Source organism: Gambusia affinis, linkage group LG08, assembly GCF_019740435.1.
Source record: "Gambusia affinis linkage group LG08, SWU_Gaff_1.0, whole genome shotgun sequence".
NCBI lineage: Eukaryota > Metazoa > Chordata > Actinopteri > Cyprinodontiformes > Poeciliidae > Gambusia > Gambusia affinis.
In genome coordinates this window covers 27,839,512-27,861,195 of record NC_057875.1, presented here as the reverse complement: position 1 = coordinate 27,861,195, position 21,684 = coordinate 27,839,512, and the positions used below count along the sequence as shown (strand labels likewise).

Sequence of the window (21,684 nt, the reverse complement as noted above, 5' to 3'; positions counted from 1 at the left end):
AAATCACTCAAATTGAATATGACATTAATGCTCACTTGTGGAATGGCAACCTCTTTTGTATAAATGTACATTATGTATAATTTACTCTTCACAGGTTCAGAACCTGGGAATTTTCTTTGTAAAGAACATCATGTTACAAACTGATATCTGGGCTGTGACCCAGGAGGGCAACCAGTTGGTGGACATTACAGATTACAGCATCGAAGAGGTAATTTATGTTATATATTTAATATATATTTCACTGCTTTGTGTCATTATAACACCTGCACTGCTAAAACACAAAAAGCGTAGTAAGTCTTAACACACTTGAAACTTAACTCCAGAGTAATTTTTCAGCGAGACAAATGTTTTAAGTCAATAATTTCTGAATATAGAATTTTAAAAAGTAGTAGTCTGTCTGGCAGATTTTTTCACATATAGGAAGACATTCTCCCTGTTCTAAATGATAAAAGAACTTCCAGTGCCAAAATCTTTTTCTCTTCGATCAAAATAACAATCAGAAGAGTGGAGATCTTTTCATACAAGCATTTACATTCATTAAAGATGAACTTTTACAATAAATACAAGAATAAAGAAGCATCAACATCAAGAAAGAGTATAATTAAAAATATCCGGAATGGGTCTCCGCAGGGCAGCGGTTAAGCACAACCCACACAAGCAGGCCTCAGTCCCTAACGCAGCTGTCGTAGGTTCGATTCCCAGCCTGGTGGTCTTTGTCGCATGCCTTCCCCCTTCTCTCATTATCGACTTTCCTGTCAATCAAATAAAGGCCAATAGAGCCAATAAAACCTTTAAAAAAAATTGTCCAGAAAAGCAAATTTAGTTATAGTTGAAACACTGCTTACACTTTACTGGTGACATTTGATGTTTTTTGTTTTCTCAGCAGGGAACTAATTCCAGCTGCATGCTGCCTCTTATTAAAACCACTGCTCTGCATAAACCAGAGGATCTGACTCATCTGTCTCAGCTGGTAAGAGTGAACATTTCTTGTTTATTTCCTTATAAATGGAGAAACCATCCATGAAATAGTTTTTATTCTTTCTGTATTTGCTTCTGTGTGCATTTTGTGCAGAACTCCAGTAACAGTGTGAGCATACCGCTTCACTGCATGCTCAGCCTGTCGCCCTCCAAGGCGCTGAAGCTCACATTCAGAGGGAGACTTCAGCTACCGACTCTGCAGGCTGTAAGTTACCATGTTTGTTTTACTCTCATACAACTGAAGTTGGTTCACTGCTTATTGAGGCAGAATAAATGAATGTCCTGGCAGGACTTGTTTTTTAAAATTACCTACAGGTCCATCAAAACAAATGATTTGAAAAATAACAAAACAAGGAACTTCTACATTCACTCTCAGTTATTAGTGCTGAACCTGGGTGGAGATTTCCTGCAAATGTTTGTGTGATGATTTTTAAGAATTCTGAAGGAATTGCAGTTCCCTAGAGTTACCAAGAGATGTCACTCTAACCTTCATTTTAAAGTTAAGAAGGGTGATGCAGATATTCTAAGGTACAACAGGACGTCCTTTCAAGAACCCAAATTGTCAGAATCTTAATGTACTGTGTACCTTGTGGAGGGTGAGAGGTTTTCAGGGAAAATACAAATATGGGAGCACAGTGGGAAACAGGCCTAAAATACTGTAGTTATTTGGCCAAAATGGGAGACTTGGCAGGTATGAGTCAAGTCTCTCTTTACCTTGAAATGCCGAGGTTCTTCGTGTTTTGATTCAACAAAAAAAATGTTGGACGCATCTCTGAGATCTTGATAGCATGATAGCACCTAAAAGTTGCATTCATTCATTGGCTGTGCATCCATTCATTCCATTTGGGATTGGTAAAGTTCTTTTGAATGATGTGAATCGCTTTTTCAGTCAAATTCCATGGGTGCTCTGTTGGAGTTTATGTGGTAACTTTAGAGTTCATCGAAGTACCATAAAGTCACTGCCAGCTTCATGAACCAGTTTGAGAATTTACAGACACAAAACATTCTCCTCTCTAACAAACTAACTTTCTGTGTTTGACATCCACTTAAATTACAGGTGAGTTTCAGATCCTTAGAGCTGCTGACTGTTACCAGAATACAGCTAGAGAAAACCAATCCAATGTTTCTTCAGGAGGATGTCCTTGTTCGACAGGTACAACACTGTGCTGACTTCTACTAACTAACTAGTTGACCTACATATATATTTAAATCATGCATGTTCACATTTCTTGAACTAGTTCCAAAATGAATGAACTTATGTTCAAAGTTTAGCACCTAAATATTCTTATCTAAGCTCAACACAACTACAAATTAGCTCTCATTCATTTATCAAAACAATTAATGACATTAAAAACAATTGTCTGTGAATCATGAGATCATGCACTATGAATATCTTTTTGTAAACCTTTCCTTTGTTCTTCTGTTTAATTCTCTGTTTCTGTCACAAACCCTTTCGTGGTCTAAACTCTCATAAAAGCTGCTTTCAAGCTAAACAATGTGAATATGACAGAAACATTTTCCATTAAGACAATATTTTAAAATCTTGATTCTTTTTACACATGTCAGCTGATAAAATTGCATTTAAATAATTGAATGGCACAATCTTTGCTGCTATTTCTACTCTTTTGAGAACAAAGTTAGAAGTAACGACACTAAACCACAACTATTCCTTTATCTGTATCTGCTGTGTGTAGAAACTTTTACTGTTAACAGCAGCAAACAGATACAGCTTAGATTCTTAGAGCATGAAGATTCAGCTCATGTTATATTTAAACTGAAAAGGAAGGTGTAATTTAGTCAAGTCTAAGATTAAAAGAAGTGCACGTTAGCTTCTCCTGCAAAAACATCTGTTGTGTCTTAAGACACACATGCATGTGTGCCTCTTCAGATGTCAATATCAGAAACAGCACAAGGACGATCAGATTCAGCCGGGAAATGATTTGTGACTGTTGCTTTAATGTAGACCGTCCTGGATCTGAGAAAAGAGGGACCCAGTTCCATCCCCATCTGGATCATCCTGGGCAGCTCCCTGGGAGGTCTGCTGCTGCTCTGCTTCGTCATTCTGGGCTTATGGAAGGTACACAAACCTACTGTCAGCCCACACCACTTTATCTGGGCTCTATTATACAAAGTAGCAAATAAGATTATCTAAAGCATCTGTGAAATATTAACAAAAAGTGAAAAATTACTCATTTGTCTAATTTCACAAAGTTACGATTCCAAAGTTTTTATTCCAGGGTGACTGTGGTAGAGTGGTCGTCAAGGAGGTTTTGATTCCAGTTTCTTCCTGTCACATGTTGATGTGCCGCTGGGCAAGGCACTTAACCCCAAGTTGCCTACTGATCTGCATACTGGTGTATTAATCTGTGGGCATTTGAGTGTGAATGGGTGGCTGTGGCTCTAGTGTAAAGCGCCAGTAGGGCTGATCGCCCAGGGCTCCAAACAGGTTGCCACCGCCTGTGGTTAGGGTACACATTAACAACTTACCATGATTTTTTTGACAGCTTGGATTCTTCAAAAGACGGAGACGTCAGGAAGAGGAGGAGCAGCCCGTCACCAACGGGAATGCAGAGAAGCAGCTATAAGGCAGTTTGATGAGTTTCAGTCTGCACTTCAAACCGAACTTTGACCTGTTACTGACGGACCCTGATGTTCTGTTCATCGCTGACGAACGCTGCAAACTGTTTCCATCAAACTGAGGTGAAACAATTAAGATTCTGCTTGCAGTTGAAGACATAAAGTACTCAGTTCATATTGAGTATAACTATTCATTTACCAGCACCTCAGCCAGTCAATGGAAATAGTGATGTATATTTCATAAGACTGATGCACTATTCTCATTTTGAGAGAAACTACTGCAGTTAGACAGAGGTATGCAGGTTTCTTTAACACAGCTTGCATTATACACAGGTAGAGTCATTGACAGAGCTCAATATACAAGACATGTTCCTACTGATCTATATGTAAAACAAACTAAATTTACTCCTAAATTATGGTAAAAGTCAAAATATCATGGATAATTTGGACTTTTTTTCTCCATGTCAGGTCATCTCACACCACTCTGTATAACACTCTGTCCAGGTATTCTTTGCTGTTTTTACATGGCTCTAAATCTAAATGAATGTCTAAAAGCATATTTATTTGTATTTTATTTAATAGCTGCCAGGAATGTGTAAAGAATTGTATTATATGAGCTAAACCCCAAATCTATTTGACTACATGTACTATTTGGAGGCTTGTTTGGATGTTGACTTGAGTTTTGTTGGAAACTGAAGCGCTCTCCTCCTGAACTTAGGATTCCTGTCATTACCCACTGCTATTTAAACCAAAGCAAATCATCAAGGCATTAAATATTGAATATTGTTTAAAACTATTTTTATTATTCATTTTATCTGTATAAAGTACAAACCTTAATGAACAGCAAGGATCGGGGCATTACTCCTGGATATAAAGCAGTTGATTGAATAAAAAAACATGTTAAATGTGTGTGTTTTATTCTTGTCTTTGACGCTGAAGATTCTTAGTCTGTTTAGCAGACATGCAGAAAACTATAAAACCATGACAGTCCTCAGTGTGGTAGTGCACACCCCAACAAGTATGGAATCACTTCAGATGTTTGTTGTTTCACGTTGCAGGAAAATAATTTGTCAATAAAATATCAGTCTTATCAAACAGCGTTATAGGTTGATGAGGCATAAGTTTCCTTTTTTCAGCGCAACTAGATGAACAAAACATGAGATTTTGAGATATGAGATAGATTTTGGTTCAAAATTTGATCCTTATATGATTTTTCACTGTTTACTGATCTAATAATAATTAGATCAGTAAACCAGGTTTGTCCCATTGAGATCAAAAAACCTCTTTTCCAAGAGAGACATGTCTGAAACCAGCAGCATACAGACAGAGGGAAGACATTTAAAAACAGTTACAACACACAGTCACATCATAATGATGAGTAATCCATACATGTCATTGTGTTTAGATTATTACAATGCCATGTCTACTGGCTTGGATAAATCATCTCCTTCACACCTCCAAGCTATTCAAAAAGCTTTGGCCAGACTACTTACATTGGAACATGTAAGTAGTACATGTGCATGTACAGTACAGACAGAGAACTAAACAGCCAAGTCCCACACTTCATATCTAATCTCAAACAGCATACTGCCGTCAGCTTACTCAAAATGCGATTCAGTTTTCCACCACAAGCTTTATACTGGACTACAAAGAAAAATCTATTGGCCCATCAGCTCCTATGAAGGCGATTCACAATGTCCACCAAACAACAGACAGCAGCAGGAATGACATGAGAGCGTTCATCCAAACAACAAAAGAAGTACACATGTTGATTTCTTTTCTGTTTTTTTAACCCAACGTAAAGATTGATCCCTGTGGTTGAGTCTTGGAATGCTACTGGATCAGAAATGTGCATATGAGCACCCCTTCCCAACCCAACTCTCTCCTTCCTTTTTACTTCAAAATACAAGTCAAGTCTTTTCAAATTGTTTGGGTGATCATTACAATGTGTAGAACATGTGGAATTTTTGTGCAACACTTGTGGAAAGTGCAAAAATAATAAATAATTGAATATATTTTCATGAAACTTTACGGAAAAATTTGCAAGGTACTCCTATAAAACCATTTACAACGTTGAACTTTTTTTTGCTGTTCTGTCAGGCCTCCCAGGCTGAAAGCAACAAGAATTCCTCAACATGCAACCCATCTGGGAAGAAAAACTTGACTGCATTAAACAGCACTTAATAGTTTTATAGCTGCCAAGAAAATATTTATTTCTTCATCACTCTGACCTTTGATCACTTTCAAGTAAAACTATTCATTCACAGTGCAGGTGGAAAAAATTTCTTGTTTCTATATTATAATACACATGGAATTCACTTTTATCTGTTAAAGAAAATACAGTAAGAATAACTTATTTGTTTTATTTTTAATCACTAAAGATATTATTCCAGTAGAGGAACTTCTAAACCAAAGGTTGTCCCACCAAAGACAACATTCTAGTTCTGAGCTATTATAGAAACCAGGGGTTGATTGTTTGCGTCTTTGCTGTGTATCAGTAACTTTTAGAAAACTTTGACGTTCATTTTGCCACATAATAAAGATTAGAATAAATACACTCAATATGAAAGGAATCAGAACAAATCCAGTACCAAGAATTAGGCCACATTCAAAACATGATCAACTTAAACTGGTTTTTATTGATAATTTACCAATAATACCAAGGGGAAAAAATATTACAGCACCAATCACCCTCATGCAATAATTTACAAACATAAAAGTTAGCAAGATAAAAAAAATGGCCATAATTTGCCAAACATGCAGAGCAGCAAGTTAAGGATTTCATTTGCAAGGAGCTGCTAATTCTAAAATGGCCACCAGGGGGCATTTGGTCATTGCCAATAGTGTTTTTAGACAGTGGTTGGGAGTGTCTGACATTTCCAACACAGTCAAAACTTTGAGAAAGTCTTTAGAGACAACATGCCTCATAAATGCATAACCAGGGCATATCCAGAAGGTGCATTGTGTGTGTGTGGATGATTTTACAGAGAATACACACATCCACTCATAGAGCAGAATACAAAACATAACCGGGTCATAAACCTGACCCCTGGCTCATGCCACCCCACAGAATGACCCCTTAAAAATCTTTAAAATTCTGTTCAATGCATTGATGAGTCAGAGAAATAGAAAACCAAAAACTTTGTTTCAAATGACATTTAAATGAAATATCTAAAATCGTGCAAATAGGTGTAAAAAAAAAAAAAAAAAAAAAAAAAAACCATTTTCTTGAACATGTCCAATAGTTTGACCAAACGGCCTAATTCTGTTCAAGTTTCTTTTTTCTGAGCAGATTAAGAAAGTTCTTTAAATAAATCCAATAAAATGGTTTTCATTCTAAAAAATACAATTCATTAGATGAATACAGGGAATCCAAGCTAGGCTGGCTGTGCATTTCTTCACAGGCACTCGTTCATTTTGTCTGACAACCTTTTCACAGTAACCTGGCATATACGACATAACGCAAAGGATGAAAGCATAAAACAGACTACCGCTGTCTTCTCTGAATTTTAAAAATACACATTCACCAAAACCGTCAGAAAATCTCTGCAGAACTTAAAGGGAATTTCTCTGGTTTATTGCAAAAAAAAAAAAAAAGAGCCGTAGAAGCAAATCTACGCACATCAACCAGGACAGCCTGTTTCTGCAGGTGTAAGTCTGCAAAAACCTTTATAAAAAATATTTTTTTAATCAACATATAAATGCTTTAAAAAGCTTTACTGGTGAACTGCTTTCAGCACCTTGTGAATCAATTCTTTGAAAGAAACAACAGATGTGGCCCTAACTCTGTGGAGTTTTCTGATCCGAGTTCAGTGGAACTCCACAAACTCTTCCAGAGTTTTGGGAATCTGGTTGCGATAAGTGATCTGGTGCTGTCGGACAGCACGCGCTGCCAGGCACTTAAGGCTCATTTTCATCTGGGTCTTCAGCAGGATCTCAGACACACCTGTGGTACTTTTGTCCAGCGGAGTCTTCTTCTGCTTGTTGGTCATATCTGTGTGGGCCCCGGCCTCCACCAAGTTGATGATGATGGCGTGTAGAGTGAGGAAGTCACTGATTGGTCGATTGTACTGGACAATAACGTGGAGGGGAGTGTTTCCTTCATTATCCACTGCATTTACCTGAGCACCACAGTCCAGCAACAGCTTGGTCACCTTGGCATTAGGGAAGCTGCACACGTCATTGGTGTGAAAATCATCAACAGGTGTGCTGGAGCTGATGGCCAGGTGGAGCAGCGAGGAGCCTTCACTTGTCCGTGGATCCAGCTGGATCAGGTCGTAAATGTGCTTGTTAATCTTGGCTTGCTCCTCATCACTGCAGTTCGTCTTAGTGGAGATGCAGGCCAAATAAAGAAAAGTAAAAATATTGGATTCATAATTTTCCATGGCCTGCGTCAGCTCGGATTCAGCCGCTGTGTCAACTCGAGCCATGCTGCGCTGAATCTCCAGAACACTGCAGCTGAGGACCTGCTCCACTGCCGAGGCCAACACCACCTCCTTCAGGTGCACCATCTGGGAGAATACCTGGGCGAAGCGCAGCAAATCTTTGTGCGTGTTGCGGTTCCCCTTTTGCCGGAGTCGAAGGGCATGAAGCCACAGTTTGATACACTGATCAAACTCCATGTTGTCTGCACAGACCGCTCCTCGGTAAATGATGGGATGTGACAAGTCAATGTTGTCTGAGCCCATGATGCGTTCCCGAATCATGAGCCCCTCCATGTGCAAGGCATCCCTGTCCACCCGGATGGCTTCCAGCTGCTGGAGCGTTCTACACTCACTACGCCCCCCGTAAGCTTCAATGGGTGGCATCAAGTCCTTCACAATGATGTTGTCAGGGTCATGGTAGCGCTCTGTCATGGCCATGTGAAGGTAGTGGTATGTTTTCTGGATGTCATAGTTCTCCCGGTCATTGGCAAAAGACGCCCCCAGCAGCTCCAAGGCTTCGATGCGACTGGGAGCGTCGCAGTCATCATGACCCATCAACAGCTCCACCACATCAGCTTTACAGCTCTCTGCAGCTACCTTTAACGGCGTCATGCCATGTCCATTCATCGCCATGGCAGCCTGCGAGTCCATCAGCGCTTTCACAATTTCTAGATGGCCTGCCTCTGCTGCGAAGTGCAGGGCCGTGGCCCCGCAGTGAGCTTTGGCATTGACATCGGCACCCCGCTCCAACAAGAACTTAACCACGTCCACATGGCCCCTGTAGGAAGCGATCATCAAGCAGGTGTTGTTGAACTTGTTGGTGATGCTGATGTCGGCGTTGTGTTCCACCAGGTACCGGACGATGTCCAGTCGGCCATCAAAGCAGGCAGCCCGGAGGGGCGTGGAGTTGGTAATGGTTGTGTGGTTGACGTTAGCGCCATGGCTCACCAGGAGGTGAACCACCACAAAGTGTCCGGCTCCGGCTGCACACCACAGCGCTGTGGCCCCATCAATGATGTAGCTGAAACACATAAGAGACTGGATTAAATATCATGACAGGCCTGGTCCCAGCAGAAGGCTTTCTGAGCAGCATCATTTAAAGGGGCAGTGTTATGTCTTTTCCAGGCATATTGTGCCTTTTTATAGCCCAATCAACTATCAGGAGAAGGGCAGCCTGGCAGGTACGAATTAACAGGTGGCTGATAAAAAAAAGTGGCAGCATCTCCAACAGCACAGAGTCAGATGATTTACGACAAATCTGTGCATCCTCTTCAAATTCAAAGTCTGGGTGATTTATCATCAAATAATATACAGGGAGTCTCAAATTAATACATTTGCTAACATGTGATTGAATGTGAAAAGTCTTTTAGGAGCTGGACTAAAATATGAGTAAATTTGTTTGTTCAAAATAACTAATTCATGATAATTATTAATTCTTGTTATTTAATATTTACAATTAATTTAGTTTGTACTTTAAGTTCATTTCTTTAAGTTTTTTGAAGTTGTTTTTGTTTTTTTGGCTCTAGTGGTCTTTATCTTACTGTAGATTGAAAGAAAAGCAGGTTGTGACAGTGGGGGAAGACATGCAGCCACACTCCTGGGGCCGGAACTGGAACCTGTGACGGCCGCGTCCAGGACTCCGGCCTCCGTACATGGACTGATCACTCTGCACCCTGTGCCATCGCCGCACCCACGTTCAGTACTTTTTAATACCTTTTACTATTTTGTTATTCAGAAATTGCTGCATTTTTTTCTACTTGTTTATTTTGTATCTAACGTTTTGCATTTTAATGGTAAGACAAATATTCAACAACAAAGTATCACAGGAAAATTCATGTCCTAATCATATTTACTGTTCCTTCAACACAAAACATTGTTGAATAATTGGGATTATAATAGTTTCCGTACTCTGGTAGTCAAAGTTATTAGCTGCTGTTAGCCATTTTTATCCTTGTGTTTTTGTACCTGGGGATGCCAATCCCAATTTCTGAGTCTAGAACTATAAGAGACGAATTAACCTGACAGTCGTGTTTTTGGACTTGTGGGAGGAAGTCCAAAAACACGCACAGGGAGAACAACCAAATACCACGCAGAAAGATCCTGGGCCGGGAATTGAACCCAGGACCTCCTGCTGCAAGGCAATAGTGTGACCAACTACGCCACTGTGCAGCTCTTTCATAGTATTATTACATTATATTTATATCAAAGTGTCAAGATGTAGTAATAGTTTTACCAAATCTGTAAAAAAATATATTTTTTGTTACACACTGAAGCTTTAAATAACATTTTCCTCTCGATCATGGATCCTTTTCCCATTCATGTTTACAGGCAGTCTTGCATGTTACTTAGAAATATTTTTTGCTGAATGAACCAAAGTACTAAAGAGGTGCAGATGTAATGTGGGAGTTTAAGGTTTTCCTTCCATTTTTTCAAAACAAAACAAATCTTATAAAACAAAAAAAAAAAAACTATTTGTTTGGCATCAAAACCAACATTGCTGCTCAAATAGTTCAATGAAAAGAATCCTGTGGATATATGTGTGTTATGTCTTAGTAAGAATTCAATGTAACTTTATTTATGGTTTTAAATTGATCAATTTAGTACTGAATAAATTATCTGAATAATTTCCACAACAATTACATCAGAGAAACATTTTATTTCGGTAGCTGTTTTTTTTTAACTATACAAAATATTACTGCTCCAGATTTATATAGAAGCTTGGTCTAAATGTGTTTGGAATATCACTGCCGTACATCTTGGATTTCTAACAACTTATCCCCACAAACCGTCACTAACTCAGGATGTTGTTAATGTACCCAGGCTTTTATGTGACCTGAAGGTTTCTTAGGCTGGACACTGGCAACCATGCAGTATGTGAATTAGTTTAGTCAAACTGAAATTGACTAAACTAAATTGTTGAACATTTAAATTGTTGACTATTTAATATGCATTCCTGTCATCTTCCTGGCAAACTGGCTCAACATAAATAGAATTAAAGCAGGGGTCTCAAACTCCAGTCCTCGAGGGCCGCAGTCCTGCAACTTTTAGATGTGTCTCTGCTGCACCACACCTGAATAGAATAATTAAGGCTCTGGAGAACTGGTCTACACAAGGTGGAGGTAAGTAAGCCATTTCATTCCAGTGTTTTGTACCTGTGGCACATCTAAAAACTGCAGGACTGGAGTTTGAGACCCCTGAATTAAAGGAAGCAGAAGAAGTCACATAATACACGACAGAGTCTTTGGCACATGTGACATAGTGGGTGTGGTCAGCTGGATGAGCCAGCTGGGTTTCAGCTTCCAGAGAAGCAACAGTGGGTCTCAGTAGTGTAGTAATCTCAAACTAATCTTTATATCAAAGCTTAGATGATTTTATCTGATTTAGTGTTAAATACTAATAAGGGCATCACAGTGAGGGATTTTAACATTCATGTTGACACTGAGATAAGCTAAATGTAGTTTTAAACGTTATTTTAGACTCAACTGGCTTTACTCAAAGATTTATTGGCCAACCCACCACAGTGGCCTATTGCTCTAAAAGTAGAGCAGAAGGCAGATCTTTTAGTTCTGAATCAGCTCTTCTATCACTTTTTTGTGTATCTGCTCTTTCTTCTCAAACCCCTAGTCAGTCATGACCTGTTAAAAGACAGTTTTTCCTCTCCACTGTTGACAAGTCCTTTGTCCTCATGGTTTCTGTTCTGCCATTCAATGTCAACTTCGGGATCTCAAATGAAAATATGGATGCTTTTTAAAAAAATCACATCTAATCTTTCCTAACATTACAAAATACCATCACAGCTACAACCTGTATACAGTAATGCATGTATATTGTACATTGTCCCTGTTTTAAATAAATTGTAAATGTGTTCCTGGTCTGACGGACCTACCCGTCGAACCGGACGGTGCCGGTCTGTTCCGTGTCCACTCTGTAGTGGTCCAGGAGAAGACGCACCACATTGTCGTGTCCGTTCCGTGCTGCGATGATAAGAGGAGTGGACCTTTGGCCGGCCAGATGAGACACATAGCTCAGGAGGAACCGAATCTCCACCTCAGAGTGGTTGAGTAGAAGTGCGGCCAGTGTCAGGACCCGACCCTCGCTGGCTGCCTTATAAACGTAGCCGGCCAAAGACTCCATGGGAGCCCAACAGACAGCGAAGTTCGCCTTCCTCTTCTCAGCTCGCGCCCCTGGTGTGAAGTCCTCCAAAGGAAGCCGCCTCCCATTAAAATATCATAATAAACCAATGCGACCACATGGAATTGCTTGCTCCTTCTTTACAGAGAGACGTTTACTTAGTAAAGATTCTAAAACTTAAGTAGCCCACAGAGAGCGAACCGCCACAGGGTTGGTGATTCTAGGCAACGAGTGTCTTTAATTGCTAGCCAACCGGTTAGCTCCTCTGTTTAATAATAGCCAACTGCTTAAAAACCCGTCCAGGATAGGGCTTTGGTTGTTTAAAGTTAGTTCCCGAGTTCTGCACTCCCAGAGGATCCATGCCCTGCGGTGTCAGTCAGAAAATTTAAACAAGGAGAAAAAATTAAACAAGTAAAACTGCTACTTTCACCTTTGCGACTAAGTGATCTGCCGGAAGTAAGAGTTCGACGCAAAAATAGGTCCGACAGGAACGGTTTTCTACCGTTGATTGTTCCGAGAGGAAGGAGGAGGAAATGGTGTGAAGCAGAACATCTGGTACATCTTAACTCTAGTAACAGGGGCATTACCTAATCTTCCAGCTTCTCAACATCTACAATGCTGCCTTGACTCGTCTCCCCTAGCAGTTACACAGATACTCACACCTAGAGCCCTAAACATTGCATGTTTACATTATTGGAGACTTGATAGGATTGCCAATGTCAGCAACATTTGCAGTGCAGGGGACTGAATAGACAGTAGGGCCAGTGTTTTATGTTAACTTAGTGGCCTCATTAGTGATAATTTCTTTGTTTGTGAGTTCTTCTATTAGTCTGATTATTTCTAATTATATCTTATAAGCTTGATACTTCCAACTCGAGTTTCAGAACAAAGTAAGCTTTTTGGGGATGAGGTATTTATGAGATAACAAAAGATTCAATTGCCTTCATTGAATCTTTGAAGGCAATTGGTTGTTTTGTAGTTACCTATTAATTTCTAGAATTGTGCCGCTCATGTTGGAGTAGTTCTATTAAATTGCTTTTGATTTGTTCCTATTGTAGACTTTTGTTGTAGATCTTTTGGTTGAGGCATTGTGTGTTTGAACAGTTATTACCTCTGGTTCTGGATGATGTTCGGCTGGAAGGATACTTCCCGACAGCTTATGCATAATCATGGCGACAATAGTTGTTTTTACAACTAGGAGCAGCTGATTGGTATTTCAAGAGCTAAAATACTGGACCAAAGAGCAGCATATGGCAACAGCCATCTCATCTTGAATGTGAACAAAACAAATGAGAGTATTACAGATTTCAGAAGGAATAGGATTAGATCAAATCCTATCGCCATCATGAGAGAAGGAGTAAAGGCGGTTGAGGTTCCTAAATACTTCGAATCAAATAAAATTTTATTTGTATAGCACAGTGCTTCTCAATTCCAGTCCTCGGGGCCCCCCTGCTCTGCATGTTTTAGATGTGCCTCTACACCAGAACAGCTGATTCAAATGATTGCATGACATCTTCTGCAGCCACCAAGAACTGCAGGAGCCTGTTAATCACCCACAAGATTCAATCCAGGTGTGTGGCAGAAGGAAACACCTAAAACATGCAGGGCAGGGGGGCCCCCAGGACTGGAATTGAGAAACACTGGTATAGCACATTTCAGCAGCAAGGCATTTCAAAGTGCTTTACATCATATCAAACATAGAAACACAATGCAACATAGAATCAACAATCAAAACATTACATTAAGTCAAGTTCCATCATTAAATTTGTAATTGATTATACAATCCTAAACAAGTGGGGTTTTAGTCGAGATTTAAAGAAAGTCAGTGTTTCAGCTGTTTTACAGTTTTCTGGAAGTTTGTTCCAAATTTGTGGTGCATAGATGCTGAATGAATAAATACTTCGGTGTTCATCTGGACAACAGACTGGAGATGCAACAGTGAAGCAGTCCTCGAGGACTGGTCTCGAACGCCAGTCCTCGAGGGCCGCTGTCCTGCAGTTTTTAGATGTGCCACAGGTACAAAACGCTGGAATGAAATGGCTTAATTACCTCCTCATTGTGTAGGTCAGTTCTCCAGAGCCTTGATAATGACCTAATTATTCTATTCAGGTGTGGTGCAGCAGAGGCACATCTAAAAGTTGCAGGACTGCGGCCCTCGAGGACTGGAGTTTGAGACCGCTGATCTATAAGAAGGTTCAGAGCAGACTGGACTTCTTGCTAAGACCCTTAAATGTTTACACCAAGTTGATGCAGCCCTTCTATCAGTCTGTAGTTGAGAGCGACGTCTCTACTGCTGCCTTCTGATGGGGCAGCAGCATCAGAACCAGGGACCTAAAAAGGCTCAACAGCCTGATAAAGAACGCTGGTTCTGTTCTGGTTTTGTTCTGGAGACGACTGTAGAACCTCTGGAGATGATGATGCAAAGAAGGATTCTTCATAAAATCAAGAAAATTATGGACAACACTGACTATCTTCTTCATGAGACTACCTTAGGACAACAGAGTGTCTTCAGTCAGAGGCTTCTTCAAATTCACCGTAATACAGACTGCTACAGGAGAGCTCTCCTGCCAACAGCTATCACTATCTACAATAACTCTATGAAGAATTTGAATTAATAGGAGTTACTGTGCAATTTAATTTCCTTTTTGGATCAATAAAGTATTTTGGTATTTAAATTTAGTCATGTACCAAAAATCTTCACTGTTTATTAACTGTCCCTCTCTAACAGAAAGCTATTGGCTGAGCTTTTGACGTGAGTAACTGCATGAGTTCTTTCATATGTAATGTTCTTTCAAGCTTCTCTGTAAAGAGATGTTTATCTCCAAGTTTAAGTCAACTGCTTGAAAAAACTTTATTTAACCTTGAACATACCGCTGGCTCCATTCTCCTGTTTTTTTGGGTCTTTTATTTTAAGGGGTTGGGGGCTTTGATGCTCTGTTTCCTCAAACCCCCAAGGCGGTCGCTGTTTGAATGGTTCCAGGTTCTGCGTAAAGAAGAGATTTCCTTTCTGCTCTTGCTACATGCATGTTGGTCTGAGTTACACTTTTGTTTCTCCAAAGAGAAAAGAAAATTGCAGTCATTGCTCTGCTTACCTAAGGAGAGAGACAAATCACAGGAGACAACTAAAGGATAAAATCAGGCAGGTTATTTCACCTAATCATATTGTTTCTGTTATGTGTTCTGTTTGCCATCTCAGACTAATGTGGTAGAGTTAATTATGTAACCCATAAATACCAGTTTAGCATGTGGAGGTGACAAGTTAACTTTATCTTAGATCATTAGATCATTAGATCAAAAAACTTATGGTAAATGCTGGACAACATTGTACAGGAGCAGAAAGATATGGAAGATACTATAGATTTTATCAAGATAGACTATATATATATATATATATATATATATATATATATATATATATATATATATATATATATATATATATATATATATATATATATATAGAGAGAGAGAGAGAGAGAGAGAGAGATAGATAGATAGATAGATAGATAGATAGATAGATAGATAGATAGATAGATAGATAGATAGATAGATAGATAGATAGATAGATAGATAGATAGATAGATAGATAGATAGATAGATAGATAGATAGATAGATAGATAGATAGATAGATAGATAGATAGATAGATAGAGTCTGCTGAGCAGACGTACAAAGCGCAGCAGCAGCAACAGGTAGAGAGAGAGAGATGATATAGATTTATTACGAATGCTGCAGAATGAATGTGGTTTTCGTAAGAAAGAGCCTTAACTCATACAGCTCTTTAAAATCAGACAACATGAGCAACTCAGTTCCATCAGTGGACCGGAGAAAACAAAGACAGGCGGTTAAAGAATCCTCTATATAATTAATCCAAGTTGATCAAAATACACCATGCAGAGCAGCACTGAGCTACATTTACATTAGGAAGAGCACAGACGCTTCAAACATAAGGACATTACAAACTACAGCATTTATACACAGTTTGTTGAACACACACTAATACTCGTAGAGGAATTGGGATCTCTATAAATCGGACAGTGAAAATAACGTCTGGTGCTGTTTTCCTGTTATAACGCATCCGTGTCGCACTGGTCCGTAAAAGCCGTCTCTAGGTTGTTCAGCGGGATGGCAGTCTGTGTGTCGTCCGGCTCTCTGGTTGTTCTGGAGAACGGCTGCAGATGACATGCGTTCCTCCCCGAGGGAGAGGAAATTCTCCAGAACATATCTTTTATCTTCTTCCTGAACTCCCTGCGCATGAGGCAGTACAAAACCGGGTTCAGGCAGCTGTTGGTGTGCGCCAGGCACACGGTGACTGGATGGAGGTACGTGTGCACCATGTAATAAGCTCTATCCCAGTTGACCACATTCAGTTTCACCAGAACGCCCCAGAAGGTGATGGCGTGGTTCGGCATCCAGCAGATGAAGAAGGAGAGGACCACGATGGTGACCGAACGGGTCACCTTGGCGCTCCGCTTCACCTGATTGTTGTTGTTCATGCTGTGCAGACGTACGAAGCGCAGCAGCAACAGGTAGCACACCGTCACTATCAGCATGGGGAACACAAAACCTACCAAAACCTTTTGAAGGTGGTGAAGCAAAAGCCAGGGTTTGCCGTCCGGGAAGCCCATGAGACAGAGTCTCACCCCTGCCACCCTTCTTACCGTGGAGAACACGGCGGTTGGCAAAGAGGCCGTCATGGCGCAGAGCCACAGTCCGGGAATCACCCAGTGCACTGGGCACACCCGCTGCCGGGTCCTGTCCTTCAGGGCCGAAGCCACGGACCAGTACCGAGTGACGCTCATGGCTGTGAGGAAAAACACGCTGGCGTACATGTTCATCACCGTCACTGTGAGAACGATTTTGCACATGGCGTTTCCAAACGGCCAGCTGAAATCCAGAGCTATGTCCACCGCCCAGAACGGCAAAGTGAGCACAAACTGGAAGTCCGTCACCGCCAGGTTCAGGATGAACAGGTTGATACTGGGTCTCTTTCTCCGGCCCCTGCGCGCTTTCATCAGGAAGAACACCAGCAGGTTCCCCAGGAGTCCCGCGGCGCACACGACCGAGTAGACGGCGGAGATGAGGATGCGCAAAGTCGGAGACCCATCCGCTGGCACGTCAACATCATTCTGCTCCACCGAGGATCCGTTCCATAAAGTCGTGTTGTTGTGATTTCGCAGCGCTGCCATTCTGTCCGGTAACAGCTGTGAGCCTCACCTCCTGCGCCCCCACAGAGCACACTCTGTCTGCGTGGTCAGGTGAACAGAGACCTCGATGGCACATCTCCCGCCGTGCTTGGGGTTCTCCACTCAGGAGGAGCTTCGCAGGGAGACACTTTGTTTCCAGTCTGTACCTGACTAATGAGCCTGGACGCACGCCTTGATCCAGGCGCTGCGCGTTCCCGAGGAGGCAAGTGCACGATGGGAGACTGACGTGTCAAGACAAAGTTGCGTCTGAATTGGAAAGGTTCAGACGCAACTTGTCTGTCTGCTCTGAGCTGTGCTGAGGAGTAATAATATGTTAAACACATTTTAAAAATTCTGTCAAACTTACTGAGAAAAGAGATTCAACGCAGTTGCTATCACACGCTACAAATTGCATGTTAGAAAAGGTGTAAATAGTGTTCCTTACTTTGTTAAAAAAAAAAAAGAAAAATAACTGAGAATAAATTAGACAAACTTTCAATAACTAATTTGTCTGAAACATGGCCTTCAGTCATAGTTAACTGTTCTCACGTCTTCTTGAATTCCTGAAACATTTACAGATGATTATAAATTCATTCTCCCTATAGTTGCAGTATTTGATTACTCAGTTTCTAAATAAACACTTTTTTCTGTATATCTAAGACCTTTGTAGTTTTATTTTTGCAGCCTGTTTGAGAACATTTGTTTAATCTCTACCCATGTTACATACATTACTCAGGATCCTCTCAGCTTTAAAAAATGAAAGGATATGGTCCTCTAAGATGGGCCGAATTATGTGACACTAATTTCTTATTTGGTAAAACACAATAATGGATCAATGAATCAAAAAGAGAATGGTGCTTCAACTTAAAAAAATTGAGTTAATTTCACATCAAATTTGTCAAATTTAATCTACTTACCGTACTTTTGTTTAACACAACAACTTAAGAAACTTTGTATATTTACTTTATATATTTAATTTGATTACTTGTAACAAATTAGCTCCATTTTTTTAGTTGACTCACCCTGGTTTCTTTTTTAAGTGCATTACCAGAAAAGCTGACTACGTCCTGCTGCTGCTGTCACTGGGCCTCACAGAGACACACAAGGCAAACAAGAACAGAGTCACTGCTAAGAGCTGTTGAGAATGATTAATTGACCCAAGTTTTTGGGCTGCCTGAATATCCAGTGAAAACCCACATATGCTCTGAGAAAACAAGAAATTCCATGCAGAAGGACATAGAAGGTCCCGTTTCAAGATTTGAAGCAGGACAGTGAAGAATAGAGCTAGAAACTGCTCTATACCTGTAAATCATAAATGATGCAAACAGTATTTCTAATGCTCTATCCTTTGTTGCCAATTCCTAAAAAGCTGGTGGAGCAACAGAATCCAACATCCTGGTGAGAACCAGGATGTCTGGATTCTCAGCTGGTGAGAAACGATTGCTTCCTGAGGCGTGGACTCAGTTGAAGTTTTAAATTTTACCAAATCACTAACATTTGCCCAGGAGTTGTGAAATGGGCCAGTTTTTGGGGAGGGGTTGTAAAAAGGTGCGTCCCTGCCTGGACGGCTGATGCTGTGATCTTGCTGCCAGAAACTGACAACTGGTAAAAATCTTCTTCGGAATTAAAAGAAAAACATTTGGAGCTCTGGAAAACTACTGAAAGATGCTGTTGCTTTTTTTTCCCGCAGCAGTTTCCAACATCATCAAACCTCTGCAACTCAAAATAAAATCTTTAGTACATAAAGCTGCTTCCCCCCCATCCTCTGACATTAAGGTTGTGGGGGGATGAGGACGCCAAACCACAATCTTGACGAGGGCGCCAAAATGACTAAAGTTCTGCATAGACCTCGCTAACTATGAAAGCAAGTAAGGTAAAGTCTCGTTTTCCAGGATAAACTGCTTCTGAGAAACAGTGATAAGGTTAAAAGAATTACAGACTGGATGATTGACTTTACTGCTCTGGAGCCAATACACCGCTGTGTTGGAGAAGATAGATCACATCACCGGTCACACATGTCTGTGTTGACACTGCATAAAGTTGTGGTTGACTAAATTTATGAATGCAAAACAACTCCTCCTCTTCCCAGTGAGTCACAACTGGCCTACATATGTTTTACCAACATTAACTAGTGAACTGATTAGCAGTTCATGGTTTTCTGCACTTTTAGTGATTTGTTGTGATTTCTGTTGACTTTACTGTAGATGTTTGGAGTTTGGAGGTTTGCTTGATGGCACTGCTAGCCTCAAGATACACAAGATAGATTGGGGGAAATAATATGGTGTATGCCAACAGTTTCATAGAAGTTATTCAACAATGCAGTAAAGCAGGTATTCAAACAGACGCTAAAAAGATGGTAGATCACCAAAATATCTGTCCTCAGCATTTTAAATTACATACAATACCAGAAATATGAAAAAAAAAAAACAGCAGGAGCTGCTTCACAATGCTTCTGGGGTTCATTCTGGAGGGTCTCCTCTAATGGTGCGGCATCAAGGAAACAATGGCTACCAAAGGCTGCAGCTGCTTCTTCTCCGGACTTCAAACATCTGTAGAGCTACTGACATTTCATTCATACATGGGAGTGCGTTTAATTTGTTTCTAACAGATAGTGTGCAAATCTGAGCTGTAAAAAGCGCAAATGCTTAAATGGCTTGAACCGAAATAGAGGATGAGAAAAGCCTGAATGGAACATTCCGAAATGAAACCGTAAATATTGACTCTTCATATCAACTTTATATTTTACAGATAACAATACATAAAATATTTTGGTTTTTGGATACAGTAAAAATGTTAAATACAAATCGATGGTACAAAACACATCATTTGTGTCAGTGAAAATGCTTTTGGCTGTAGCTGTAGGACTGTAACAGAGCGGTTCTTACAAAAGACCTCCCAGGTTCCAGCTGTGGCTCTGTGATATGATGATCTAAATGTCCCTTTTCTAAATATTGGGACTGGTAGTTTATCTAAGTGTCATAATGAAATGAAAACAGAGAGGAGATAAAAGGAAGCAAAAGACAACTACCGCCTCTCAGATAAGAGGATTTGGTTTATTGCAGTGATTTACTAAGTGCAACTCTGGAAAAAGTCATCGCTTGGAATGGAAAAGTCCTTATAAATATTCTGAGAAATAAAAATAAGATTATTTCTGACATATGTGATTAAATTACAATGTGTGTGCTAAACATAATACTTATATCATTGTACTCTCTCATTGTGCCATGTATAATGATAGGGATATTTTCCAGATTGTTTCCATCTGTATTACACAGCTCATTAGGTGATCCTTCAGCATTACCCTCAGTATTTGTAACCCAGAATAAAACCTTTCTACTGCTTAACCTTTCTGAACAAACCTTTTTATTGCTCACAAATAATAGTAAGGTTTGAGGGAAACAATAAAGTCAAGAGATTTACAGTGTTTTGAAAAGGTTCTTGCCCCTCTATGGTTTTTCTTCTGTTTTATTTTTAGTCAAACTTAAATGTTTCCCATTAACACATTTAACATCAAGCACTGATAACAAATACAAAAAACAATATGGTCAGTTGCCCTCTAATTTAATAAAGGTCCATCTAGGGATGAGTGTTGTGAACTAACCATACACACTGTGATGCAGACATTAGATTGTTTTGATCTATATTTCTGTATATGTTCATATTAAATAAACAATAAATTAAATGAAATGCTCATATCACCAAGAGTAAATTTCCATTAAGCATCTTAGATTGCTGGTGATTAGTCTGCTCTATTGTTGTGTTTTTGTCCCTGTTAGGTTCTCTCTCTCTCTCTCTCTCTCTCTCTCCTCACACCTGCAACCTCATCAGTTCAGGTCTATTGTTCTAACATTTACTCTCCCAGTATTTAATCACACCTCTTTCATTTACCTTTCGCTGGATCCTTCCGTTACATTCCCGTTTAATAGGTACTCCTCATTTCTCCTTATTGGCTATTTCGTTGTGGATTACTTTTTCTTCTGCCCTGGCGCCCTTTGGTTTTTGTAAGTTGTTTTTTTTAATATATATATATATATATATATATATATATATATGTAATTTCAAATTCACTTGCCACCTCCGTCTCTCTGACATGACAGAAGGAACCAGCCAGATGAACCCAGCAGAATTTCTCCAGAGTGAGAGCATAAGGAACTTCTTAAGAGGTTTCCAGTTAAAACTGAACAATATTTCCACTCTTAGTCCACTTTGGAAACGAGTGACTACTGCTGCTCAACTTTAGGACATTTTACAAACTGAATCCTCACTCCTATCATTCCTTGGATTAGTGGGCTTCTTTGAAGAGGTGGGATGGAACACACAAGCTGCTTTTGCTCAGCTTTTAACAACCTCACTCCACTTCAATAATTCAACCTTGAACAAGATAATCCT

At 40.1% G+C, this 21,684-nt stretch overlaps 3 protein-coding genes across 5 annotated transcripts in view; 1 reads left to right on the top strand and 2 right to left on the bottom strand.

The window, feature by feature from the left end:
* The window catches only part of LOC122835210 (integrin alpha-11-like), a 46,578-nt gene extending 42,124 nt beyond the window's left edge, over positions 1 to 4,454 (top strand). The window contains exons 25-30 of one of the 2 annotated variants that reach the window (XM_044124059.1): positions 95 to 208; positions 887 to 970; positions 1,073 to 1,183; positions 2,036 to 2,131; positions 2,942 to 3,055; positions 3,483 to 4,454. In XM_044124059.1, coding sequence (XP_043979994.1) covers positions 95 to 208; positions 887 to 970; positions 1,073 to 1,183; positions 2,036 to 2,131; positions 2,942 to 3,055; positions 3,483 to 3,563 — 600 coding nt within the window. In that variant the 3' untranslated portion in view covers positions 3,564 to 4,454. Of the gene's footprint in view, positions 1 to 94; positions 209 to 883; positions 971 to 1,072; positions 1,184 to 2,035; positions 2,132 to 2,941; positions 3,056 to 3,482 lie in introns of both variants that reach the window. The other variant, XM_044124058.1, reaches the window with a different exon arrangement.
* A 1,720-nt stretch (positions 4,455 to 6,174) lies between these two features.
* Positions 6,175 to 12,638, bottom strand: fem1b (fem-1 homolog b). 2 transcript variants are annotated; one of them, XM_044124056.1, is made up of 2 exons: positions 11,862 to 12,638; positions 6,175 to 9,000 (listed from the first exon to the last, which is right to left on the bottom strand). In XM_044124056.1, exons 1-2 carry the CDS (start codon positions 11,999 to 12,001, stop codon positions 7,365 to 7,367), a joined length of 1,776 nt encoding a protein of 591 aa, XP_043979991.1. In that variant the 5' UTR covers positions 12,002 to 12,638; the 3' UTR covers positions 6,175 to 7,364. The 2 variants fall into 2 exon arrangements, with proteins under 2 accessions (XP_043979991.1, XP_043979990.1); XM_044124055.1 differs by having other exon boundaries at positions 11,866 to 12,636.
* A 3,497-nt stretch (positions 12,639 to 16,135) lies between these two features.
* Positions 16,136 to 17,485, bottom strand: LOC122835208 (relaxin-3 receptor 1-like). Its single transcript, XM_044124054.1, has one exon. The coding sequence runs from the start codon at positions 17,296 to 17,298 to the stop codon at positions 16,177 to 16,179; it is 1,122 nt and encodes a 373-aa protein (XP_043979989.1). The 5' UTR covers positions 17,299 to 17,485; the 3' UTR covers positions 16,136 to 16,176.
* Between the last annotated feature and the right edge of the window lie 4,199 nt (positions 17,486 to 21,684).